Raw genomic sequence first — 26,786 nt, forward strand, 5'->3', positions numbered from 1 at the left:
TTCTTCATATGTTTTAGTACCCTGATCCCCTTGGTTGCTCTTCTCTGCACTCTTTCTAGAGTCTCAACATCTTTTTGACATCGTGGCGACCAAAACTGAATGCAATATTCCAAGTGTGGCCTTATTTATTGACTTAAATCAGAGTTGTAAGGCTGCCCCCCCCTTCCGAGTGACCCTGGAGTCTGTGTGGAACTTTCTTTCCAAGCAACCCATTTTTAAGAAGCAGGTAAAAGACAAACCAGGATGAAAATGACTGGGCAACTGGAAAAAGTCTAACTTTTCCAAAGTTTGCATAGTACATTATTCGCTCTTAATTAATCAAATCATTGCTGCATAGCCAGCAATGGAAATCAATGGTTTGCATTAGCTGGGTTTTGCTAAATTCGAGATCTGACCTGGATTAAGAGCGTCGTCTGAACAGCGCCAAAGCGCAGGAAGGGCTGCAAGCCGAGCCAGGCGTGGGAATTTGCACAAGGAGTTGCAAAGCGCTTTTAAGCAGGCGCCTGAAAGAAAGACGTGGCGTGACTGCCATCTAGTGGCGGCCGGGAACTTCGCAGCCCAGAAATAGAGAATTGATGCCCACGATTGCTAACCAGCATGAAACCATGATTAGAGATAACGAAGGGGTGAGAACTCAGGAGAGGACAAACAGGCGGGTACCAAGAAGAGGAGCCTAAAAAAGGAAATTCAAACCTTCACAGGGAAGAGAGCCAGAAGAAGGGAATGGGGGTGGGCGAAGGGTTTGCAAGCACATCCTTATGTTTTTCAACCCCAATCTGGGTTTTTCCACCCCTCTGTTTCTAGGATTTATTTATTTTTTTGCTTTAAAACCAAATTTCTTTCATGCATTGCTTACCTAAACGTCATAAAACTGGTTTATGCACCAAAGACAAATTCCTTGTGTGTCCAAGCACACTTGGCCAATAAAGAATTCTATTCTATTCTATTCTATTCTATTCTATTCTATTCTATTCTATTCTATTCTATTCTATTCTATTCTATTCTATTCTATTCTATTCTGGTGTTTTTGTTATTTGGAGTTTTTGAGTGCCACCCTGTTGCCCACCTTGCTTTCCTCCCCTCGCAGCACGTTGCAGTGCGGGGATTATGACAAACCACGGCTTTGCAAAATTAATCCTGGTTTTTAGCAAGGCCCTTAAAACTGGTTTCAGGTCTGTAGGCTGGGTTTCTGCAGCGAGCTGCCGCTGCAGCCAGAGGGCGCTGCGGAGTTCGCGCTCGCTGCGCTCGGGGATGACGGCATCGGCCAGCGCCTCAGCGCTGGGCGGAGGGGCAGCCCGTTGCCACGGCAACCGCCGCAGGGCGGCCTGCAAGAACCGGGGAGGGTCGCGCTGGGCCTGGCCGGGACCCCTTTTTAACCCCGGGATGTTCGGGGACGCGTCGACCGGCGCCCTGGACGTGGAGTCGGTGTGGAGGAGGGATCAGGGGACCCGATGCGAGGAGGTGGGGGCCGCTCTGCCCCGCGGGGCGTGGGACTACAGGTCCCATCCTCCCCAGCCGAAGCCCCGTTGGCGTTTGGAGCGCTGGTTTCTCATCCTTCTCCGGCTGGGCCCCGCGCGGGGTGGCGATCGCCGCCCCTCCGTTCCCTGTTTTGGAGGAGGGGGGACTGCAAATCCCATAGTGCACAGCGGCGGAGAGAAGATGGGTGGGCGACCTCCCTTTGGCACGGCAGCCTTTTGCGTTGCAAAACGCCAGAGGCGACCCTTCCCATCGCTCTTGATTTGCCTTGGCTGTGGATGATGGTCTATGGTGCCACCATGCCAGCACAGGGAAGGGATGGGAGTGGTGGGCCTGATATTGAGGATACTGGCGAGCCTCAGTTGTGGGCTGTGGGTGATGGGGCTTCTATTTGGAACGGCCATCCTCATTGGGGACAGTGGATGATGGGGCTTCTATCTGGAACGGCCATTCTCATTGGGGACAGTGGATGATGGGGCTTCTATCTGGAACGGCCATTCTCATTGGGGACAGTGGATGATGGGGCTTCTATCTGGAACGGCCATCCTCATTGGGGACAGTGGATGATGGGGCTTCTATTTGGAACGGCCATCCTCATTGGGGACAGTGGATGATGGGGCTTCTATCTGGAACGGCCATCCTCATTGGGGACAGTGGATGATGGGGCTTCTATTTGGAACGGCCATCCTCATTGGGGACAGTGGATGATGGGGCTTCTATCTGGAATGGCCATCCTGATTGGGGTCAGTGGATGATGGGGCTTCTATTTGGAACGGCCATCCTCATTGGGGACAGTGGATGATGGGGCTTCTATTTGGAACGGCCATCCTCATTGGGGTCAGTGGATGATGGGACTTCTATCTGGAACGGCCATCCTCATTGGGGACAGTGGATGATGGGGCTTCTACTTGGAACAGCCAACCTCATTGGAGGCTGTGCATGATGGGCCTTGTATTCAACAGATCCCTGACTTCTGCCCTCTTCCTTCCTGCAGAAGAGTACCCAGACCGTCTCCGTCCCCACGGCCGAAAGAGTGGCCCAGACCCGTCACAGCCACGAGGTTGGCATCCAGGCGGACCCCGAGGCCAGTCCGGCCCAAGCCCTGCCTCTCCCACCACCTCCCTTGGTGGACTATGCGGGCCTGCGGGCCTTCCTGCAGCGAGTGGAGGAGCCGGTCATCCGTGAGCTGGATAAGAACTGGAAGAGCCATGCCTTCGACGGCTTTGAGGTCAACTGGGCAGATCCCAACGAAACAGTAAGGGCTCCTCCCAACCCCGCCTCTTCTTCGACAGAGAACCGTCGGCTGGGGGGGGGATGTTTAGGGGGATCCCTCCCTCGCTCCAAGGACATCCCTCACCTGCAGAAGGGATCAGGCAGGATCTGCTGCCCACGCCAAGGGGCAGAAGGGTTTTCCAGCCCTGGGATACAGGTTGTCCTCAACTTGCAACGGTTCACTTAGTGACCGTTCAAACGGTACACGGAAAGAGGTAACTTGGGACCAATTTTCACTCTTCTGACCATTGCAATATCTCCAGAGTTCGGTGACTTACATCTGGATGCTTAACTGATCCGCTTTGATGACGGTCACAGTGTCTTGGGGGGGGAGGGGTCACGTGATCCCCTTTTCAGACCTTCTGACAGGCAACGTCAACGGGGAAGCCAGATTCACTTAACGGCCGTGTTACTAATTTAACCACTGCACTCATTTGCTTAACAAACGTGGCAAGAGTCATTAAATGGGGCAAAGCTCCCTGAACGAATGTCTCACACAGCGACATAAATTTTGGGCTCAATTGTGGTCGTAAGTTGAGGACTACCTGGAACGTCCAGAAGTGGCTCAGCAGACACTTCCCTGCTTCGTCTTGAGCATAAGAGGGGGCAGAAACCCCAACACGAACCAGGCTTGTGAAATGCTGTTATTGCCACCCGTCTCAAGCCTTCCGGCGGGACAGATTTCCTAGCCTGGTTCACCTTTTTTTTTTTTTTTAATTTGAATTTATATCCCGCCCTTCTCTGAAGACTCAGGACAGCTTACACTATGTCAAGCAATAGTCTTCATCCATTTGTATATTATATACAAAGTCAACTTTTATTGCCCCCAACAATCTGGGTCCTCATTTTACCGACCTTATAAAGGATGGAAGGCTGAGTCAACCTTGGGCCTGGTGGGACTTGAACCTGCAGTAATTGCAAGCAGCTGCTGTTAATAACAGATAGGCTTAGTCTGCTGAGCCATCAGAGGCCCTTAGTCTGCTGAGCCACCTAGCCATGATGGTCCAATGCTTTCCCCATCCTCCCTTAATCTGCAGGGGCTTCTTCTCTGCCATGTCTCCTTCCTTGCAGGTGTCTTGTGTACACAGCTTGTCATACCCGGAAGCCCAGGAGCGCAACCTGCAAGTGACCAGCATCTCCTGGAATGCCACGGGGGCCGTTCTCGCCTGCTCCTATGGCAGGTGAGCCCAAAGAGATGGGCAGCCATCATCTCACAATTAGGGTGTATGTCCCCCTTTCAGTTGTCCCTCTAATGGCTCTGCCTCCATCCCTGCCCCTTTCCTCCTTCCCGAATTCCTTCCTTCCCTCCTTCCCCCACTTCCTACTTTCCTTCCCTCCCTCCCATCATTCCTTCCTCCCTTCCATTCTTCCCTCCCTCCTTTCTTTCTTTTTCTTCCTTCCATTCTTTTCTTTTTTCCTCCCCTCGCCTCTTCCTTCCTTCCTTTCTCCCTACCTTCCTTCCCTCCCTCTCACCATTCCTTCCTTCCATTCTTCCCTCCCTCCCTTTTTCTTTCTTTCTTTTCTTTTTTCTTTCTTTTTCCTTACTTTGTCTTTCTTTTCTTTCTTTCTTTTTCCTTCTGTTTTCCTTCCTTCCCTCCCTTCCCTCCTCCTCCTTTTCTCTCCTTTTCTTTCTCTTTCTTTCTTCCAGACTGGATGATGGAGACTGGAGCTCGGAAAAATCCTTCCTCTGCACCTGGAATCTGGACCGTCGAGCACTGAACCCCCACCGCCCGGATCTGGTGATCGAAATCCCCAGCGCCGTCATGTGTGTAGCTTTCCACCCCCAGCAGCCTTCGCTCATCGCTGGCAAGTGCTTCTCGATGGAGCTCCCCTTGGGCCAGGACAGGAAGTGGACCAGGGTTGAACATCCTCCCCGATTCCTAAAACTTCCTGCCAGCTTCTTCATTGTATCTCCTCAGGAGGCCTCTTCAGCGGAGAGGTCCTGATCTGGGACACTGGCAGGCAGGAAGATCCCTTGATCTGGAGGACGGGCATGACCGATGATACTCACACTGACCCTGTGTATCAGGTAGGGACGGGAAAGGGATGGAGTCCGGCTCCTTTGTGACTTCCTGAGCTCTCTGATTGCTCCTTTTGGGCCTCAGGTCAGCTGGCACCGAGACCCCCGGCAGCCGCGCACCTTCCGCGTCTTGAGCGTCTCCACCGATGGGAAGATCCTGGTGTGGCAGGAAGAGAGCCACGGTCTTCTTCGACCCGCCAGTGGTTTTGCTTTCGTCCAGCAGCAGATTCCCCGGAGCACAAAGCTCAAGAAAGTAGGTGGTGGGAAGGATCCTGACCGGGGAGAACCTCCTCTGTGTGGCCATAGAGTTGGAGACGCGCAACAGCCTTAGGCAAGGCCTGCTGGTCACATAAATTTGGTGACATCCAAAGTCGCGTCTTACGCAGAACAGAATCTTGCAGAAAGAGATGTGTATGTTGTGGCTTGCCGGTGGCCAGCAGAGTTGGCAGCAGAGTCAGACAGCGAGGAGTTTGGTGAGGAACATGGGCCAGTCCTGGGGGCTGGGGAAAGTTTGGACGAGGGCTCTGCGTCAGAGATAGAGAGGGAGCTAGATAGCAGTGAGGCAGAGGAACAGCTGGAGCCTGTTCCCAGTGTGCACATGCTCAGAGCTGCCAGAAGACAAAAACAACTCAGAAAGCAGGGTCGACTTGGGAGTAAAGCCACACCTTGGAGGTGATTGGCCCCTCCCATAGGAAACGAAAGAGGAGCGAATGGGGAGGGGGCAGGAAACAATTCGTTCATTCGGTAGTTTCAAGAGTGGAAAGTTCTGTTCATGACTCTAAGAGACTCTATGCCAAGTTTTGCCTTACTCTGCATTTGGAAACAAGTTACATGGCAGCTTGCCAAGTGAGATAAGATTTCTGTTGATAAATATTCCTTTGAAAAACTGTTCGGACAAACCTTGCTGACTGTGAATGAAAGTAATTCACAGTCATGTAAATAAAAGAGCTTTTGTTGGGACTAAAACTCTGCTTCCTGCTTTTTAAGGGAGCCTTGGTCGCAGTGGCTCAGGGGCTAGGATGTTGAGCTTGTCGATCGAAAGGTCGGCAGCTCGGCGGTTCGAATCCCTAGTGCTGCCGTGTAACGGGGTGAGCTCCCGTTACTTGTCCCAGCTTCTGCCAACCTAGCAGTTTCAAAAGCACGTAAAAATGCAAGTGGAAAAAATAGGGACCACCTTTGGTGGGAAGATAACAGCGTTCCGTGCGCCTTTGGCGTAGAGTCATGCCGGCCACATGACCACGGAGACGTCTTCGGACAGCGCTGGCTCTTTGGCTTTGAAATGGAGATGAGCACCGCCCCCTAGAGTCGGGAACGACTAGCACATATGTGCGAGGGGAACCTTTACCTTTAGGTAGGAACAGTGTATTTTAAGCTGAATCATAATATCATAATCATTATCTTTTATTATCTTTTTAAGGGCCTCTTGGTCATCTTTGCCGAGACTCATCAGTACGTTGTCAGAATGGCCAACTTCTTAATTGCAGCAGAGAGCGAGTGGGAGGGCTGGGCAGGGCAGGGCCCCAATTCCCACTTGATTTTCCTGGTGTCTTTTTTTTTCCGTGTTGTGTTTTTGCTGCAGTGACCCATAGACTTTTTTGTCTCCCCCCAGCATTCTCGAGGAGACATGGTAGTGGGCGTGACATGCCTCTCCTTCTCCCACTTCGAGCCCAACGTCTTCATCAGCGGCACGGAAGGCGGCTACTTGACGAAGTGCTCGACCTCAGTGGACACGGCCGCCCTGCTGCAGAAGGGCGGCTCCGTTCCCCTCAGGGCCCCCGCCCAGTTCAGCTTCTCCTCCCACGGAGGCCCCATCTACAGTGTCAGCTGCTCACCTTTCCACAGGTGAGGCCCGGCTGCTGCTGCTGCTACAAGATCTGGAGCACGGAAAGTTTTTCAGGAACCAACGCAAACAAAACACGTTTTGTTGGCTGTGTTTCTGGGATCGGCAATCGCAAATGTGGTGGCTTGTAAATTGTGGGTTATAATTAACCATGTTGTAGTAATCCAGGCAAATGTGGTTTAAGGCAGTAGGTAACCGTGGCCGAGGGTCTCTGTTCTACCTTTCCAGCAGGAGGGGCAAAATTAAACCTGCCTATTACGGTGTCTTTTTTGAGTGAAGGGGAAGGATACACCTGTTTTAAGAGTAACAACAAAACCTGGATTTGAACTTCTGGCTCAAACACAGCCACGGTACAAGATTTCTCTTGATTCAAGATCTTTTAACTTGTGATTCTAGACCAGGGGTGTCCAAAGTTTTTTGAGTGAGGGCCAAATACAGAAAAATAAGCAAAGGCCCGGGCCGGGGGGGGGGGGAATTTTTGTACCAGTTCTGTGGGCGTGGCTTATTTTGGGGTGTGGCTTGGTGGTCATGTGACTGGTGGGCGTGGCTAACTCCTCATGTGACTGAGTGGATGTGGCTATGGGCATAGAAACCTAAATACATAGAGACCTAAATACTGACAGCGGCTACCAGTAATCCTCGGTAATCTATAAAAGCATATCCACTGCACCAAGCAGCATACAATCTATCTGCCTTTAGGACACGCAATCCTGGGAGGGGGGGAGCAGGAGACTTTGGAAGAGTGGTGGACTGAAGCTTTGAGACCCAGGGATGGATGCAGAACTGGCAGGAAGTGAAAAATGGACAACGCGGAGCTTTGGGGGCGGGGGCAGTGCTGAAACAGAGTATTGGTTCTTTCTACCAGACTTTAATCATTAACCATCCACAGAGTTTCAACTAGTTCTCAAAGAGAAACCACAAGAAGTTCAAGTATGAGAGGCAATATTCTGCTCAGTAGCAATGACTCCACCTTGCCCACTTGTCCGCCTCCCCTGCCTAAACTGCACAATCCAGCGTTGCACTTTCTAATAAATTATTTAGTATGCCTTCCACCTTTGCTTCCCTTTGCACCCCCTCCAAAGTAGCAGTCACTTTCAAGCTGCAGAAACATAGGGTCATTCTAATCAGCAGAGCAAAGGAGGCTACTATGAATGAGCCTTAATAGTTCTATCATCACTAACTTATTCTGAACAATTTCACAAGCAACAGAGATCAAAGATGCCCACTGATTGCTCCTTTATTCGCTAATGCTTCAGGCAACTAGTAAGAAGCGGAAATGGATTTCATTGAGCCACAGGATTAGTTATCTCCCCAAGTAGTTTCCTCTTGCTTTCCTACAGCCCTAGTTTAACTGCTGAAAGGAGGGGGAAAGGAGCTAACTGGGGCTGTGTGGAGGGTAGTGTCCTTAGCCTTGCAGGCTCCTTAGGGAGAAGAAGCGCCCGTCCCACAGCAGCCGTTTAGTTTTGAGCTCCTGTGTATTTGCTGCAGTCTTCATATAACCCCAGATACATTCTAGCAATACGTTTGCCTGGCAAAGAGGTTTGCAACCAACTCAGAAAGGACATTTACAAAAGGGCAGAGAGCGATATGATGACGACAGTCAGTTCCAGCGATGTAAACGCCGGTCTCCATTCCTCCTCCTCCTCCTCCTCCTCCTCCTCCTCCTCCTCCTCTCCCATTTCCACAAAATCTCCTCGCTACCACCCTCCTTCCAAAGCAGGTATCTCTGCAGCTCCGTTTTCCCCAGCCTGGTGCCCTTTGGATGCCTTGGGTGAAAGCTCCCTTTATCCCCATTGGAGCTCCACGCATCTGAGGTAGTACCAGCCAACAGTTTTCGTGGAAAGCTCTGGGAAATAAGCAGCCCCAGCCGGCCCCCAGAAGATTCACACCCGCCTTGCGAACGCACAACCAAACACACACACACACACACGCCCCCTCCTACACACAAACACACACCAAATATCCCCTAACAACGAAGCTGGAGGGACAAGAAAGTTGCCTAGCGGGGGATCTCTGCGCTATTCGCCGCGGAGGGAAACGCGATCCCGAGTCTGCGCCCAGCGGGAGCCGCTGCTCCTCATCCGATTCGACCCGACCCGCTGCCCCGCGGATGCAGAAGGGAGGGTGGAGGCTCCGCCGTGCAGACCCGGAGGTTTGAGATGGGGGCATAGCCGCACGGGAGCGCACCACGGCTGCCTAACAAAGGCAACCGAGGGATTGTTCCCGAAGCCCCTGAGGAGCGCTCGGAATCGGACGCTGCCCGAGTTCGGCCCAACTTCCACCCCGCATTCCGACTTCCCCAGAGGGACCTTTGTCTCGGCCACCTCCGGGACCGTGCGAGCGCGTCATGGAGCTAGGCGTCCTAAGGCTTTGAGTGCGCCTGGGCTCCTTTGTCAGGGGCGGGAGGGGAAGCGCCACGACCAGCATTTGCGGAGATTCCGCGGGCGCCAGCGAAACGCGGCAATCACACGCCTCCCAAGTGGCCCTTCGGGACCCCCGAGAGCCGCAAGCATTCCCGGTGCAGCGGCGCGCCCCCTCGGTCCGGCGACACTTACAGCCTCTCTGCGCTCCTCGGGATGTTCTTAGGAATAGCGCGGAGCCCCAGCCCGTGACAGTCTACCGTGGTGCCGCTGCAGGCGCATGGTGTGGGGCAAGCGCTCGCCCGGACGCGGCAAACGGCCGCCCAGGCCAAGAGGCAGGCTCCTGCCCGCAGCCACACGCCGCCGGACTCCGCTCGGCGCTTCGGAGCCACTCCGCATCTGCAACCGGGCGAGCGGCGGCTTCCTTGGGGGCCAGGACGGGGGCCGCACCCCACTGTCCACCGAGAATTTGCTGCGGGCCAATAAAAACTGACCCGCGGGCCGCAGTTGGCCCGCGGGCCGTAGTTTGGACACCCCTGTTCTAGACCATAAAAACTACCCCGTTTCCCCAAAAATAAAACCCAACCAGAAAATATGTCCCAGCATGATTATCGTTCAGGATGCTCGTAATATAAGCAAGCCCTACCCCCAAAATAAGCCCCAGTTAAGATTGTCAGCCAGATGGTGCATTTAGTACAGGGGTGAATCACTCCCGGTTCGGACTGGATCGCCCGAACTGGTAGCAATCGTGGTTTGGAGAACCTGTAGCAATTGCGGTGTGAGGCTCTGCCCACTCGCCCGGCTGTTGTTACTTCCCGGTTTTAACTGGGAAGCAGTGTTTTGAACCCCCTCTGCGCATGCGCAGAAAAGTTTTGCGATGTGTGGCATGTGCACTTCTCAACCAGTAAGGAAGGTAAGTAGATTTCACATCTGATTTAGTACCGTATTTTCCCCCAAATAAGACCTAATGCATCTTTGGGAGCAAAATTAATATAAGACCCGGTCTTATTTTCGGGGAAACACGGTATCAGTTTTGTTTTAGCAATGGTGACTAGAGAGACACCTTATGAATTATGAGCACTTGTAGAGTAGCTGGAATTCCAGTTGAGTGGTAAGCTGTTGGCTCTAAATCCAAAGTCTCCAACTTTTAAGACTTGTGGACTTTGCTGGCTGAGGAATTCTGGGAGCTGAAGTCCACAAGTCTTAAAAGTTGCCACTGTTGGAGACCCCTGCTCTAAATGTTACTCTCGGATTTTGGATTCACTTCCATAAAACCTTTTTTTTCTTTTCTTCTTTCCCGTCTCCAAGGAATCTATTCTTGAGTGGAGGGACTGACGGGCACGTTCATTTACACTCGATGCTGCAGGCTCGCCCACTGCTGTCCCTACAGTTGTCCAAGAAATATATTTTCAGCGTCAGGTGGTCGCCGGTCCGGCCCCTGGTTTTTGCAGCTGCTTCCGGGGAAGGTACGTTTGCTTTGGCTAGCTGTTGGGGAGGGAGGATTTGTCAGAGGTCTGAACGTGGTTTTATTCCAGCCTTCCAGTTGGCTCGTCTCATCCAGGTGGGGTAGTGAGTTCGGTACTTCAACCCACAATTTTTCTTACTTTCAGATGATCCCTACAGGCTGGGATCGTTCTTGCTTTTCGGCAAATCTATTTACTGTATTTTTCGCACAGTAAATAAGACACATTTTTTTGTCTCCCAAAAGTGGGTGGAAATGTCTGTGCGTCTTATGGAGCAAATATTGCCGAAGCCCCAAACACCCGCCGGCCCGCATTCTTTGGCCACTTTTGGCCTCTGCGCATCCCGTTTTTAGAATGGAACATTTGGAGACCCAAAATGGGACCCGAGGCCAAAAATGGGGCGCACGGAGGCCAAAAATAGGAGTGCGTCTTACGGTCAGGTGCGTCATAGTGTGAAAAATACGGTAATTAATTTCATTCTTTTGCAAACCGTTATTGCCAGCCGTGAATCGTTGGAAGAGGAAAAAGCAGGAGTCGGGGGAGTGGAGCCCCTGCAGGGTTGTGCTGTTTGTTTAATCTTTGGGCTTGTTTTCCAGGGGAAGTGCAGCTTTTCGACTTTGCAAAGAGCTCCCAAAAGCCCTCCATCTCAATCAGGCAGACACCCAACCAGGCGCCCGTCTACTGCTTGGAGTTCAACCCTCGGCAGACTCAGCGCCTTGCCGCTGGGGACGCCAGCGGGACGGTGAAGGTCTGGCAGCTGAGTTCGGATTTCACCGAAGAGGGCCCGCGAGAGATGAGCCATCTCGATCAGCTGGCAAATGAGGTCACCGATTAACACGTCTAATGCTTGCCGGGTGTCTTAACTCAAAGATGTTTCCAGGCAGGGAGTGAAGGTCTTTTGTTCATGCAACTATTGTCAGTCCTCCCACAGGGTGTGTGTGTGTGTGTATGTGTGATGGAGAAGGTTGTAAATAAAGACTAAGTAAAAGCACAATTCTGAGCAGAGGGGGCTTCATATTTTGTCGATGGGGATTTCTCTTTTATGCTCCGGAGGCACGAAAGAAAACCTCAGTTTGGACTAGCAACTTTTATTGAAGCACACACTGACATATTTTTGTTGTTGTTGTTGTTCGTTTGTTTCCTTTGACCTAAGGACGGAGGCGTTAAGCGAAGCGTTTTTAAGGTTACATGGGGATTGGTTTTCGAGGACGAGAGGGGAGACATGCAAAGAGCGAAGGAGCCAAAGACAACGCGAGCGCATTCTCAGGATCGCCGGGGTGGGAGTGGGGTGGTCGGGGCAGGGGGGGGGGGCAAGCGCTGGCGATCAATTCACAAAGAGGGAGCGTGTGAATTCAACGTAGTCATAGGCAGAGGGAAGTTCTCGGCCTTTGCTGTCCATGTAGGGCTTCATGTGCGAGATGCAGTAGTCCGCCTGTTCCCGGGACAGATTCTGGAAAGGCAAGAGAGACAAAAGGCGCCGTGAGGGTTGGGTCAGGAAGCCCAAAAGGAGAGAGAAATCTTTGGAAACGTTGAATTCAGACAACCAAATTCCTGCCTGCCTGGGTAGAAAACGTCAAACCTCTTCAGCAATAGGAAGGAACGTTAAGCAAGTACCGAAGAAACGATACCGTCCTGGATGGGGACAATATTGGAAATAGTTTCATCCACTTAGTGACACGCTCCTACTACCTTGTTCAGGTTTTTCTCTCATTGTTTCTGGGGTGGGGCTCTTCAGCTTCTGCGCTAAAGAAGCTGTTGTGGCCGGCCAGCTGCCAGCGGAGCTGGCGGGCAGACTCGGACGATGAGGAGGTTGGGGAGGAACTTGGGCCAGTTCTGGAGTCTGAGGAAGGCTCTGACGGATGCTTTGCGTCGGACGCAGAGATAGCACCAGGGCTGTCCGACATTTCCCAGCCACCGGAGAGGCAGCTGCCTTTGGAGGCGGAGATGAGTGAGGAGGAAGAACAGCTGGGGCCTGTTCCAGACGCACGTATGCGCAGAGCAGTTAGGAGAGGTGACCAATGGAGGACAAGCAGTCAACTCAGGAAGCAAAGCACACATGGACGCTGAATGGCCCCTCCCCTGGCTGGTGAACAAATAGAAGGAAAGGGGAGTGATTGTCATAGGAGACAACCATTCGTATTTCTGAAGATTTTGCTCATTTTTTGGATGGGATCGCAAGGAACTGATAAGGTCTGCTGCTGCCGTTAACTCCCTGAAGGAGTCTTGCCTGGACTTTTTGGTGGGTGAATGCAATTAATTCACAAGAGGTAAATAAAGAGGGGCTTTTCGTGACCAGGAGTCTGTTTCTTGGTTCTGCTAAGGCTGGGTCAGAACAGAACCTACAAAATTATCTGCATTGATGTAGGGTTTCTAGCAAATTAAAATTTCATTCAAGGGGACAGAAAGCACATTATTTCCTGGAGCATCGCTGTCATGTTACAATGTAGTCACACCGGTACTGATAGTTTGGGCTTGCAAATCCGTCTAATGACAATTTGGTAGTCCTCGGCTTATGACCACAATTGAGCCCAACGTTTTTCTTGCGAAGTGAGACATTTGTTAAATGAGTTTTGCCCCATGTTACAGCCTTCCTTGCCGACGTTGTTAGGTGAGAATCACTGCAGGGGAATCTGTCTTCCCCATCAAGTCGGCTTGTCAGAAGGTCACAAAAGGGGATCACGTGACCCTGAGGACACAGCAATGGTCATAAGTATGAACCAGTGGCCAAGTATCTGAATTCTGATGAGAGGGATATGCTTCAAAAGTCTTATCTGAAAAATGATCGTAAATCATTTATTTCAGTGTTGTAACTTTGAATGGTCACTAAGTGAATTGTTGTAAGTCAACAAAGCAGAAGAGACAGCGCTGTCTGAGGACGATTCCATGGTCATATGGCCAGTATGACTCAACACCAAAGGCACACGGAATGCCGTTCCCTTCCCACCAAAGGTGGTCCCTATTTTTCTATTCGCATTTTTTATGTGCTTTCGAACTGCTAGGTTGGCAGAAGCTGGGACAAGGAACGGGAGCTCACCCCGTTACGTGGCGCTTGAGATTTGAACCGCTGAACTGCCGACCTTCCGATCGACAAGCTCAGCGTCTTAGCCACTGAGACACTGCGTCCCCTTGTAGATGCTAAATCCTCCCCCAAAAAAGCTTCGCTTACTTGGTAGAGTTCTTCCTTGGTCACATAGGGCTTGCCCTCCGAGCTGAGGGCACGGAAAGCACTCTCTATCTCCTCACTGGACTTCACATTCTCCGTCTCCCTGCTGATCATGAAGGCCATGTACTCCTGCAACGAGACGTGTCCATCTCTGCCGGAAGGAGGGGGGGGGAGAAAAAAACCATTGGGAGGTGACCGGAGAGGGAATTCTGGGAGTTGAAGTCCACCCACCTTAAAGTTTCCATACTGTAAAACTTTGAAGTGAAAAACATATGGGGTTGTCCTGGAAGCTCTTACCGATTTGGATCCACCGTGTCGAGAATAGCTTCGAATTCTGGATCCGGTTCTCCTTCCTCCACCATGGGCAGATCATAACCCAGAGAGCGCAGGCAGGATTTAAACTCCTGGTGGTTCAGACGGCCAGATTTATCCTTGTCGAAGTGCCTAGGATGAAAGAATTTTATTTTACTTTTATTGGCTAAACCTTTTCAAGACAGGCTTTGAAAGAATCTTCAAATGTTGCTGTCAGGTCCCAGATATTTCTACAGGGATGGTGGCAGTTTGATGGGAGGAACGTGGGGGGGAAGAATGGAGTGATCTGTATATGAAGTTTCCCCATTCCTGTTTCCTGCATTGCTCTGCTAATCTCTATATGAACTTTCTGTTTCCCTGCAGTGATGTAGTGTGGGAGGGGTTTGGTTAGCATTGCTCTGAATAGCTGGTCTTAAGTGAGGAGCTTCAGTTCTTGCCTAGCTCTCTTGTTATCACAAACCCTTTCAATAAAAAGCTCCTTTTGGAACAACTGCCGTTTCAAGAGTCCTGCTTTCTTGGGAAGATTGGAGAGGCAAGACCTTACAGTTGCTTTAACACTCAAGAAAGATTTGCTGGGATTTGAACAGGCTGGGTTCACACATACATAACCGGACTCCAGTCAGCTATGACTAGTGATAGGCTGCTGCTGGTTTAACAACTGTTTGGTGATCGCGTGCTATCGCGCACCTGTGCAGTTTTACAAATACTAACCTTCTGTGTTACCACTTGGGAGTAACACAGCTGAGGCGCGGCAATCCACTCTGCTGCGTGAATCAGCTGAGAAGATATAGGTCAGTGAAGTGCAGGGGCAGGCGGGCGGGCCCACCTGATTGTTGGAGCTACCGGTTTTCCCGAACCGGACTGAACCGGTAGAATCCCACACCTGGCTATGATGCTGAAAGTCACTGCCTCTCCCCAACTTAAACCTGGCTCAAGTTTAAAAACAGGACAGAGGGGGTTTTTTGGGGCACCCAGGAGGTAGTCTGCAGACCAGGACGACCACCTGAAAACCACTGCAAACTTACTTAAACATCATGCTGAATTCCTTTAGAGCCTCTTCGGTGACACCGGTGGTGTTTCTGAAAAACAAGAGAAATATGTTCACTTGGTGAGAAGTTGACACTAAAAACAAAGCCGAAGGAGCGCCTGTTTCATCTATCGGAAAAGATCGATGGAGGAAATCTCGCTCCCCAAATGGAGAGAGTTTCTGCCTCTTCGACTTAAATCAGTTGCCCCGATATGGCGGTTTCAGGACCGTTTTTCCGTGGGGGGCTAGAGGAAAATAAAATTGAAAAATGTTTTCCTGCCCTTCTTAAGGGGAAATATCCAAGTTGCCTCTTGAATAAGCACCTTTGAGTCAACCACCTGGGGTTACAACATTTAAAGAACTGCCAGAAACTCCCCAGCTCCCAAAGGAAGGCTCCAGCTAAGTAATAAATGTTGTGGCCCGCCAGATTCGGAGGACGATGAGGAGGTTGGGGAAGAACTTGGGCCAGTTCTGGAGCCTGGGGAAGGCTCTGATGGATGCTTAGCATCTGACGCAGAGATAGAGCCAGGGCCATCTGGCATTTCCCAGCCAGAGAGGCAGCTGCCTTTGGAGGCAGAGATGAGTGAGGAGGAGGAACAACAGCTGGGGCCTGTTCCAGATGCAAGTATGCGCAGAGCAGATAGGAGAGGTGAACAACGGAAGACATGGAGCCGGCTCGGGAAGCAAAACAAACGTGGACACTAACTGGCCTCTCCCTGGCTGGGGAATTAATAGGAGGAAAAGGGAGGGGTTTGGTTGTCACAGAAGACAACCGTTTCCATTTCTGGAAAGTTTGCTCCTTGTGTGTTTCAGGGTTTTTCTTTGCAGGGGAGTCTGTTTCTTGCTTCTGCAAAGGCCGGATCAGAACAATAAAGCCGACCCACCTCCCTCACCCAACCTTTCTATGCAAAGCTAAGCCTTCCGTCCCCCATACCAGGGTGGCTGCCCCCACCTGGCCTGTATCTGCTGCTCCAGATTGTGCTGCATTCTCATGCCGAGCTGATCCAGTTGGTCCCACTGCTGGGCCAGCCCCACCGTGCTGTGCTCGGTGTACTTGTTATCCAAAATCAGAGCCTCTTCCATAGCCGCTCCGAGGTCTTCGATTTTCTTCAGCTGGCTTCTCATGGCTCGGATCTCCTGGTGTTTGCGCTGAAAGGGGAAAGAGGGAGAAGCGTGCATGAGCCTGCACGAACCCCCCAAGGGCCCCCCTCCCTCCCCTCCCCCACCTCCAAAAATAGTGCAAAGGCCTGAAAGGAACATCCTATCCTTTCCAATGGCAGCAAGCCACTCGGTTCAATCCCCAGCTATGAATTGCCAAAGATTCATCTGAACTGAACAGGAAAGAAACTTCCTATAGAGGTAATCCTCAACTTAACATTCGTTTATTGACTGTTACAACAGCAACGTATGACCATTTTTCACCCTTGTGACCGTTTGCTGCATTCCCCAAAGCCAAGTGATCAAAACTCACGATGGCTCATATTTATGACGGTTTGCAGCGCCCCGGGGTCACGTGATCCCCTTTGGCGACCTTCTGACAAGCAAAATCCGTAGGGGGGAGCCAGATTGACTGCACAGCCATGTTCCTAGTGTTAACAGTGGCACCGATTCGCTTAATGACTGTGGCAAGCAAGGTTGTAAAATGGGGGCAAAACCTATATATCTGCTCTTTATTTAGTTCCCCCCCCCCTTGCCTTGACAAGGCACAGCAAACGACTTTAGAATTTGTTTAATGTCTTGGAACAAAATTAGGAAAAAAATTCCAGGTTATCTTCCCTTGCTTGAAAATTACACTTAGTCCTCATCTTACAACAGTTCATTTAGTGACCATTCAAAGTTAAAAAAAGTAACAGGACCATTTTTCAGAGTTACGACTTTGGCAGCATCCCCATAACCATGTGATCCAAAATTCAGAGGCTTGGCAATTAATTCATACAGTAGTGGCGAAAATTGTGGAAACCTTTTGGGAAAAGTGTATTTGTGAGGTTTGATGGCTAATAACACCACTTATTTTTTTGGGAGTTTCAAGATAATCATATTTCACTGCTGGAATGACCTGGGAATAGCCCAGACCTTCACCCAATTGAAAATCTATGGAGCTGACTAAAGAAACTTGTTAGTCAGAAGGAAGGAAGGAAAGAGTAAGAAGGAAGGAAGGTAGGTAGGTAAGTAGGAGGGAGGGAGGGAGGGAGGAAGGAAGGAGAAAGGTACAGTAGTATCCAACATTGTGGAAACCTTTTGGGAAAAGTGTATTTTTGAGGTTTGACGGCTAATAAAACCACTTTTTTTGGACTTTCCAGATAATCCTATTCCACTGCTGGAATGGCCTGGGAATAGCCCAGACCTTCACCCAATGGAAAATCTATGGAGCAGCTGACTAAAGAAACTTGTTAGTTAGAAAGAAGGAAGGAAGGAGTAAGAAGGAAGGTAGGTAGGTAGGAGAAAGGAAAGAAGGAAGGAAGGAAGGAAGGAAAGAAGGAAGGAGACAGGTAGATAGGCAGGCAGGCAGACAGAAAGGAAGGAGGGAAAAAGGTACAGTACTGGCCAAAATTGAGGAAACCTTTTGGGAAAAGTGTATTTTTGAAGTTTGATAGCTAATAACACCACTTTTTTTTGGAGTTTCAAGGTAATCCTATTCCACTGCTGGAATGGCCTGGGAATAGCCCAGACCTTAACTTAATTGAAAATCTATGGAGCCCACTAAAGAAACTAGTTAGTCAGAAGTGATCCAGCAATAAAACCCAGTTAATAGAAGCCATTATTCAATCTTGGTTTCATATTAGAACAGCTGCAGAACTCAAAGACTTGGTTCACTCCATGGGAAGACGTTGTAAGGCCGTAATTCATGCTAAAGATTTCCCAACTAAGTATTCACTGACATGGGGATCATTGTTGTGTATCTCATTTCTTCTCCGTGTTTCACTTTTCTTCTTTATACTGTAACTGCTATTCTAATAGCAACTCCTTCATTGCTATTGCATTACGTTCTTGATTCAATTATCTTTCCGTTGATATATAACGTTATGGTACTACTCCCCAAAAAATTGGTGTTATTAGCTAGTTTTATAAAATACACTTTTCCCCAAAAGGTTTTCACAATTTTGGCCACTACTATTATGACCGTCGCTGTGTCCCCAGAGGTCATGGGATTCCCCCTTTTGCGACCTCCTGGCAAGCAAAGTCAATGGGGAAGATTCACTTAACAACCGGGTTACCAACATGTCAACAGCAGTAATTCGCTTAGCAACCGTGGTGGCAAAATCCACTTAACAAATGTCTCACTTAACCACAGAAACTTTGGGCTCTACTGTGGCTGTGAGTCGAGGACCACCTGTCTTTCAACCCTGATAGGATTCTACCCCTGTGTTTTGTTCCATCAAAATACACACCTTGGTTGCTTCCAGCTGAGACTCCAGAGTGCCCGATTCTTCCACCATGCAAGACCTGAAGAAAGATTTGGCATGAGAGAGGGGCCTTCAGCCAGTCAAAGAAATGGGGCTTGGAATTAACCCACTAGCCTCTCTTAAGGACGGGGTCTGTTTAGTGAAATTAAGGTGCCGATACACTGAGAAGCAGCGTGGTAGAATGGTTGCAGACACCAGCCTAGAGAATTGTGAATTCTAGTCTTGCTTGAGGCACGAAACCAACGCCTAGCAGCTCTGGGTTGCTGACAAAATGATTTTTAAAGGTAAAGGTTCCCCTCACACATGCGTGCTAGTCGTTCCCGACTCCAGGGATCAGTGCTCATCTCTGTTTCAAAGCCGAAGAGCCAGCGCTGTCCGAAGATGTCTCGGTGGTCATGTGGCCGGCATGACTCAACACCAAAGGTGCACGGAATGCTGTTCCCTTCCCACCAAAGGTGGTCCCTATTTTTCTTCCGGCCTTTTTTACATGTTTTCAAACTGCTAGGTTGGCAGAAGCTGGGACAAGGAACGGGAGCTCACCCCATTATGCGGCACCAGGGATTCGAACCGCTGAACTGCCAACCTTCTGATCAACAAGTTCAGCATCTTAGCCACTGAGCCACCACGTCCCATTAAAAATGATTTTTTAGAAACCATTAAAAACAAGGAAACTACACAAAACAAACCAAACACAAAGACGCACGCCCACCTCTGCAGTGTTTTTCAACAGGGGAAAAATGTAAGATATTTATACACTGAACTTTGGAATATTTATCAATGTAATCCAATCCACGTACTGCCCATCGGACTATGCAAGTGTCTTTTGAGTGGTTTATAAATCCAAAAACCGCAAAATCCAATTAAAGTCTTTTCATTTTGATATCAAAATATCCTCTTGGGGTGTATATAGTGAAGACCCCTTAGGAGAAGCGGCCACTGATTACACACACTAAATTGTGTGTGTGTGTGTGTGTGTGTGTTTCCAGGGGTGGGCTGCTGGGGGTTCGCGAGAACCTCTAGCTAAGATTTTGTGCAGTTTGGAGAACTCCCAAATGCCACTCCTGTCTGGCCCTGCCCCGCCCCTCCCAGGAGTCTCCACGCGGCCCGTTTTGGATGCAGGTAACTACGCGGAGGCATGAAAAACGGGCCTACCGGAAGTTCGGGAAGGCCGGAAATGGGCCCGTTTCCAGCCTCCAGAGCCTGGGGAGGACAAAAACGCTCTCTCCCCCTGCCATGGTGCAGGAGGCTGACTAGGCCACGCCCACCATGGCCACGCCCACCCAGCAACCGGGCAGAGAACCCCTTGCTCAAGTTTTTGAAGCCCACCCCTGTGTGGGTCCACGCAGTTAAAATGCACCACACAATCTAGAAACCCTGATCTTGCAACCAGAGTGCCATAACCCTTCCTCCTTTTATTAATTGCGTCTGAAAAATTCCTCTCTACACGAATAAAAATTTGGTTTTGGAACAGGCTATCTCGCAAAGATGGGGGGAAGGGGGGGAAATCCTTTCCAGAACCAAAATCTGAATTTTTGGGGCAGGGGAGGTTGGATTAGAAGATCTTCCAAGGTCCCTTCCAGTCCTAGGATTCTATGGTTAATTTCAAGCCCCATTTCGCAAACCTAAATTAAGGGCAGCAAAAAAAATATATAAAAAAAATAACATTCATGCAAATTCTAAAGCGCTGGATTTTTTGACGATCTGGAAGGGAGCAGAGGGGTGGGGGTGGGGGTGTCCGCAGCCATCCCCTAGAGCCTGAAATACACACACACACACACACACACACACATAAAAGCCGCAAGTAAATTGCTTGAGATGAGTGGGGGCTTGTCAATGAGAGGCACAAGACTTGAGCGAGGCTTTGCACACACAGCGTGGCAGGGATGGGAAACTTTTGCACAAACGACTGGCTCGGTTTGCACACTCCCTGCTTGGTAGGTCACCTTCTTTTCCAGCAAAGAAAAAGCAAAAAATGCCTTGGCATCCGAGGTACAGAGGGTCAGGGCTCTTTTTAAAGTGACCCAAAATGATCCCATTTAAAGCGTTGCTCCATTGCAATTTAAGGATTTTTCTTCCCCAGGGTTCTTTTTGCTCCAAAATCTTTTGTGTTAAAAGATAAAGGTTCCCCTCGCACATATGTGCCAGTCGTTCCCGACTCTAGGGGGCGGGCTCATCTCCATTTCAAAGCCGACAAGCCAGCGCTGTCCGAAGACGTCTCCATGGTCATGTGGCCGGCATGACTCAACGTCAAAGGCGCACGGAATGCTGTTACCTTCCCACCAAAGGTCGTCCCTATTTTTCTACTTGCATTTTTTTACATGCTTTCGAACTGCTAGGTTGGCAGAAGCTGGGACAAGTCATGGGAACTCACCCCGTTACACGGCACTAGGGATTCGAACCGCTGAATTGCCGACCTTTCAATCGACAAGCTCAGCATCTTAGCCACTGAGCTACCACGTCCCTCTCTTTTGTGTTACTCTACTGCAATTTAAAGATTCTTCTTCCCCTCCACCCCCCCCAAACTTTTAGTAAATAAATACATGACTGGGTTTTTAAACTTTGGAAACGAACCAAAGCGAAAATGAGCAGGGGGAGCGGGAAATCTCAAAATCCAGATTAAATCCCCAAAGCGTTAAAACTTGGCAAGATGGACGGAGTCCCGAGGGCAGCGAGTTTTGGTTCACTTCGAAATCAAGAGCCCTGTCCTGAAACATTCGCGGGTGGAAAAAAAAAACACCACAACGGACAACTCGGTGCACACAAATACAACACATCTCGGCTACTGTGTGGGCGAGCTTCACTTTCTCGGTGCCCCTGTGAAGTGGTGGGTACCTGGCTAGGGAAATCAGCTGGCCAGCTCACATACCCCCACCCGTACCTGCCCTTCTGCAACCTGGGGGGGCAGGCTTTTCATTTTGCATGGGTTATAAAATTCCTGGGTGCTTGATTTTTAACAGGTGAGTCTCGCTAGCAAGGGGGTTAAGCATCATCATCCGCGTGGCAGGTAAGTGATCACAAAGCAAGTTACGTGGCCTGTTTCAAGGGAGGGGGAGTGCTTAAGGGGGGGGGAGCCCCACTCCCACAATCCACCCGCCCTCTCTTCCCCGCCAAGAGCATCTCACAGTAGTGATCGGTTAGTTCGGGAAAAAAAGAAAAGAAAAAAGTAAGCCGAGCTTTGGGGAATTAGGAGTGTGCAGTTAAAGAAAAGGAAAAGGAAAAGGAAAGGAAAGGAAAAATAAAAATTAAAAACTAAAACCAAAACAAAACACAGCGAGGTAAGAAAAAAAGGAGAAAAACCTTCCAGACAGATCATCCCCAACTTCATACTGATAGACGCGAACGACACGACGGTAGGCTATGCTATGCAAAGGAAAGAAACTGTGTGAAATTCCAAAACAGAAGGAAGAACATGGAGAGAGAGAGAGAGCACGCACGCACACGAACACACACACACACACACAAAGGGAACACGTCGCTTACAACTCTTGTCCAAGATCAACACTCAAGTGGGGTTTTTTTTTAAAGACATCACCTATTTCGACTTCTCCCCTCAGGACGTCGCTATAGACCGTTGCATGCCAAAAGAACCACATATAGTTTTCCCCTCCCCCTGCCATTGCTCTGGGGAACACTTAATTCTCACAGCACTTGTGTCTCGTTTCTCATCTTTCCTACTATCTTCTCCTCTTGGTTTATGATGTATCGATTGTTGTTTCTAACTTATGATTGATGATCTATGACCTTTGCATGTACACTGAGACCTTCTATTCCTATTCCATTCCATTGCGATTTCTGTTCCATTCTGAATTCTATTCCATTCCATTCCATTCCTATCCTATTCCATATTTTCTATTCTATTTTACATTGAATTTTACATTTTATTCTATTCTATTCTATCCATTATTCTATTCTATTCTATTCTATCTTATCTTATCCTATCCTATCCTATCCATTATTCTATTCTATTCATTATTCTATTCTATTCTATCCTATCCTATTCATTATTCTATTCTATCCTATTCATTATTCTATTCTATTCTATTCTATTCTATTCTATTCTATCCTATTCATTATTCTATTCTATCCTATTCATTATTCTATTCTATTCATTATTCTATTCTATTCTATCCTATCCTATTCATTATTCTATTCTATCCTATTCATTATTCTATTCTATTCTATTCTATTCTATTCTATCCTATTCATTATTCTATTCTATCCTATCCTATCCTATTCATTATTCTATTCTATCCTATTCATTATTCTATTCTATTCTATTCTATTCTATTCTATTCTATTCTATTCTATCCTATCCTATTCATTATTCTATCCTATCCCATCCTATCCTATCCTATCCTATCCATTATTCTATTCTATTCATTATTCTATTCTATTCTATTCTATTCTATTCTATCCTATCCTATCCATTATTCTATTCTATTCTATCCTATCCTATCCATTATTCTATTCTATCCTATTCATTATTCTATTCTATTCTATTCTATTCTATTCTATTCTATCCTATCCATTATTCTATCCTATCCTATCCTATCCTATCCTATCCTATCCTATCCTATCCTATCCTATCCTATCCATTATTGTATTCTGTTCTGTTCTGTTCTGTCCTATCCTATCCTATCCTATCCTATCCATTTCTATCCTAGCCTATCCGTCTTATCTTACCCTATTCTTTTTTTTAAAAAATACAGGCAATAACCACCTGTCAGCTTGAAGGCGTTTCTCTTCATGCGCCCACACACTCACGTCTAAGCAGGTAGAGGGATCCTTTGCCAGCCGTTTCCTACTAATCTATGGGGCTGCGGTCCGGTTTCCACTCAGAAACGGATGTGGCTGTTTTCATGAGCCGCAAGAGACGTGGCTGTTTGCGCTGCCCATCCTCCCAAGCATCCCTGAATTTTGAGTCCTTGCCTGGTCCTGGTAGCTGCTGCTTTGGACCTGGACGGGCTAAAGGCTTTAGCATGCACGTAGAAAACCCTAAGTTTTACTTTTGTCCCTGAGCCCATTAAGATTCAAGGGGCAGCCAAAATTTCTTTCTTTCGTGGGTGTGCGAGGGAGAGAAAGAGAGAAAGAGAAAGAGAAAGGGAGGGGGGAGGAGAAAACAAGGAACACAACAAGAAAGGTATATAATAACCAAGTCACAATTTGGCCGTTTGGTTGTTGAGTCTGTGCTCTTCTACTCTCCCCGTCTGTTTCCTCCAGTTCTGTAATCCGAATTCTGGTTTGGAGGCAATCGCGGTTTGTACTGCTAAGAGAGGCAGGTCCCAGGCCACAAAATGCAAAACAGAGGAGAACGGTGTGTGTGTGTGTGTGAGTGTGAGGGAGGGAGGACCAACTCCTTAACATCGGAAGAAGCCCAAGGAGCTACGGCAGGGGTGTCAAACTCAAGGCCTGGGGGCCGGATGCGGCCCGGAGGGTACTTAGATCTAGCACACGGGGCCACCCTCGAAACAGCGAAGGATCGGTCCTCGATGCCTCTACCAGCAAAAATGGAGCTCACAAGAGCCACGCATGGCCCCTTGAGGTCCGTTTTTGCTGGCAGAGGGTTGCAGGATGCCGTCGCAGCCGAAAACAGAGCTCGGGAGCCCGTTTTCACTGGCCACCACAGGCGCCTCCCCCCTGCGACACAAGTGATGTCATGCTAGCCACACCCACCCCAGACCCCTGAGGTCAAACACAACCCTGATGCAGCCCTCAATGAAATAAGAGTTTGACAGCCCTGAGCTACGGTGTTTTTACTTCCATGGTGGCAGAAAAGGAAATAAATCACCCACCATCCGGTAGCAAATGGACAGGCAGACTGGTTGGGACAACGGTGAGACAGAAAATGAACCCTGAAATCAGGTAATTATGGGTTCCTCGCAGTGGCGAAATCCTCCGTGGGTTGCCCCCAGTTTGCTGGCCGCACATGCACGGTGCACGCCAGACACGCACTGAGCATGTCAATGCACAGTGTGCACCTGACACACATTACATGCGTGCGCATACGCACTGTGCACCAAACACGTGGCACAGCTGATTGTTGGAAATACCTGTTCGGATGAACCAGTAGCTTTTTTACTACTACCGGTTCGTCCGAATTGGTAGCTTTTATTATTACCAGTTCGTCCAAACCAGTGCGAACCGGTAGCATTTCATCCCTGGTTCCTCCTCAATTTGTCAGATTTGGGGTGTACCAGCAGAGTCCAGACAAGGAGTCCCCCTGGGGAGACGGATGTCCTCAGTTCATCAATGGGAGGAAGGAAGCTCAGGCTGGCACGTTGGAGCTGAAGGTAGTAGGTCAACAAGGAACGAACAGAAAACACCACGATGCCACTACGGTGGTCAAGAAAAGCTTGTCTGTGTGCACGTGGAGAGAGGGGAGAGGGGCAGGAGGATCTCTGTTTCTCAGGACCTGTGAACTAACCCCAAATGTCGGATAAGGGCCTCCCTGCAGAGTCCAGACATCAATGCCCAAACCAGGTGGAACTCTGCTAACACAGTTGCCTCCAGCACAGCAATGGCACGAAGAAGCGAGAGCGGTTGGGGGGGGGGGAAATAAGGGGAAATTTATACTAACCCATCGAGCAGGTAGGTTCTGTGGAGCGTGAACGTTCAATCGTGGCGCCACGGGAGAAAAACGAGGAACGGGAGAGCCAGGAAGAAGACAAAAAAAAAAAGAAGGCATGTCAGTTAAGAGTAGGCCCAGTTCACAATGCAGCATCAAATCAAGTTTGTTACAGTCAAAGACCAGAGACTAGAACAAATAAAAACACTCGGGGAATATCCAGTTAAAAATTCTAGAATAAAGTTAATAACTAACAGATAAAAATCTTTATTAAAATCACAATTTCGCATCCAACCTGGCAGTTACACAGGGCCTAACTATGCTGTCAATAGCAATCCTTAAAACTGTGAGGCCCACAGTCATTTAAATACTAAAATGGGAAAGAGCAGTAACGCAAAAGGGTTTGCTACATTAGTTGTGTAAAATAGCTATTGTTATTTGTTCTGGGCTTTGACTGTAATAAACTTGATTTGAATTCAGCATCAACTTGGGGACTTTTGCTCCGACTCCCAATTTTCAAGCCCATTCTAACCCTCGGATAATGTATCATTACAGGTAGTCCTCAACTTACGACCACAATGGAACCCAACGTTTCTGTTGCTAAGTGAGACATTTGAGTGAATTTTGCCCCGTTTCTATTGCCTTTCTTGCTACCATTGTTAAGTGAATCACTGCAGTTCTTAAATTGATTTTTTTTTTTAATTTACATTTATATCCCGCCCTTCTCTGAAGACTCAGGGCGGCTTACATTGTGTAAGGCAATAGTCTCATTCTATTTGTATATATAGTCAACTTATTTCCCCCCCCCACAACAATCTGGGTCCTCATTTTACCTACCTTATAAAGGATGGAAGGCTGAGTCAACCTTGGGCCTGGTGGGACTCGAGCCTGCAGTAATTGCAGGCAGCTGTGTTTAATAACAGGCTAGCTTACAGCCTGAGCCACACCGCGGCCCTTTTGCTTGTCAGAAGGTTGCAAAAGGGGATCTGGGACACTCTGGGACATTGCAACCGTCATAAAGATGAGTCAGTTGCCAAGCATGATCATGTGACCGTGGGGATTGATGCAATGGTCGTCAGTGTGAACAATGGTCGTAAGTCATTCCTTTTTTTCTTGTTGTAACTTTTGAGTGGTCACTAAACGAACTGTAGTGTTGAGGACTACCTGCATTGATTGGGCAATTTAGCCTGCAAAAAATCTAAATGAGAGAGATGCATAAAAAATTTCTCTAATCATTGTGGAAGTTCTGGAGATGATCACCAAACACCTAAGGCAGAGGTCTCCAAACTTGGCAGCTTTAAGACTTGTGGACTTCCACTCCCAGAATTCTCCAGCCAGCATAGCTATGCTGGCTGGAGAATTCTGGGAGTGGAAGTCCATAAGTCTTAAAGCTGCCAAGTTTGGGGATCCCTGAGCTAAGTTGTTTCATATTTGGAAAAAAAACTACCAGCAAACTTCTCCCTTGAGAAAATAAGTTGTTTCCAGAAGAAGCGGAGACCAAGCAACACTCAAGGGGCGTGAAGATGTTACACTGCAAATCTTGGGTTTAAGGCCTAGTCTGATGGGCAAACCCAGCTTCATTGATTCAAACAAGCCATGGCTGGATACGGTTAAGCCGAGCCAGCTTTGGAAGCAGCACCTGGTCTCTTGAATCCACTGGTGGAAAGCGTTGGCGTGCTGAGCAAACTCCTGGCGCAGTTTATCGTTCTCCTCCTGCCTGCGTTGCTCCTTCTGAAGCTCCAATTCGCGTTCCTGGAAAAAGGAGAAGGGTGCCACGGTCTCAACCTTAACATTTCTGAAGGAAAGGCCTAAGTAAGTACTGTACTTTTCGGACTAGAAGACACACCAGACTAGAAGATGCACCTAAATTTACAGGAGGAAAAA

General features: G+C 48.8%; 2 protein-coding genes across 9 annotated transcripts in view; one reads left to right on the plus strand and one right to left on the minus strand.

The window, feature by feature from the left end:
- The first annotated feature begins 1,273 nt into the window (after positions 1-1,273).
- DYNC2I2 (dynein 2 intermediate chain 2) lies at positions 1,274-11,431 on the plus strand. The gene is made up of 9 exons (XM_058159703.1): positions 1,274-1,461; positions 2,471-2,731; positions 3,820-3,929; positions 4,397-4,554; positions 4,668-4,777; positions 4,854-5,021; positions 6,378-6,610; positions 10,277-10,434; positions 11,028-11,431. The coding sequence occupies exons 1-9, from the start codon at positions 1,384-1,386 to the stop codon at positions 11,264-11,266; spliced, it is 1,515 nt and encodes a 504-aa protein (XP_058015686.1). The 5' UTR covers positions 1,274-1,383; the 3' UTR covers positions 11,267-11,431.
- Positions 11,432-11,503: 72 nt separating this feature from the next.
- The window catches only part of SPTAN1 (spectrin alpha, non-erythrocytic 1), an 88,254-nt gene continuing 72,971 nt past the window's right edge, over positions 11,504-26,786 (minus strand). For 4 of the 8 annotated variants that reach the window (XM_058159696.1, XM_058159698.1, XM_058159695.1 and 1 more), the window contains 9 exons: positions 26,542-26,654; positions 24,915-24,932; positions 21,635-21,697; positions 18,323-18,377; positions 15,886-16,082; positions 14,932-14,985; positions 13,892-14,038; positions 13,598-13,745; positions 11,504-11,881 (listed from right to left, as the gene is read on the minus strand). In XM_058159696.1, coding sequence (XP_058015679.1) covers positions 11,756-11,881; positions 13,598-13,745; positions 13,892-14,038; positions 14,932-14,985; positions 15,886-16,082; positions 18,323-18,377; positions 21,635-21,697; positions 24,915-24,932; positions 26,542-26,654 — 921 coding nt within the window. In that variant the 3' untranslated portion in view covers positions 11,504-11,755. The remainder of the gene's footprint in view (positions 11,882-13,597; positions 13,746-13,891; positions 14,039-14,931; positions 14,986-15,885; positions 16,083-18,322; positions 18,378-21,634; positions 21,698-24,914; positions 24,933-26,541; positions 26,655-26,786) is intronic. The other 4 variants (XM_058159702.1, XM_058159701.1, XM_058159700.1 and 1 more) reach the window with 1 other exon arrangement.

Source organism: Ahaetulla prasina, chromosome 16 (assembly GCF_028640845.1).
Source record: "Ahaetulla prasina isolate Xishuangbanna chromosome 16, ASM2864084v1, whole genome shotgun sequence".
Lineage (NCBI taxonomy): Eukaryota > Metazoa > Chordata > Lepidosauria > Squamata > Colubridae > Ahaetulla > Ahaetulla prasina.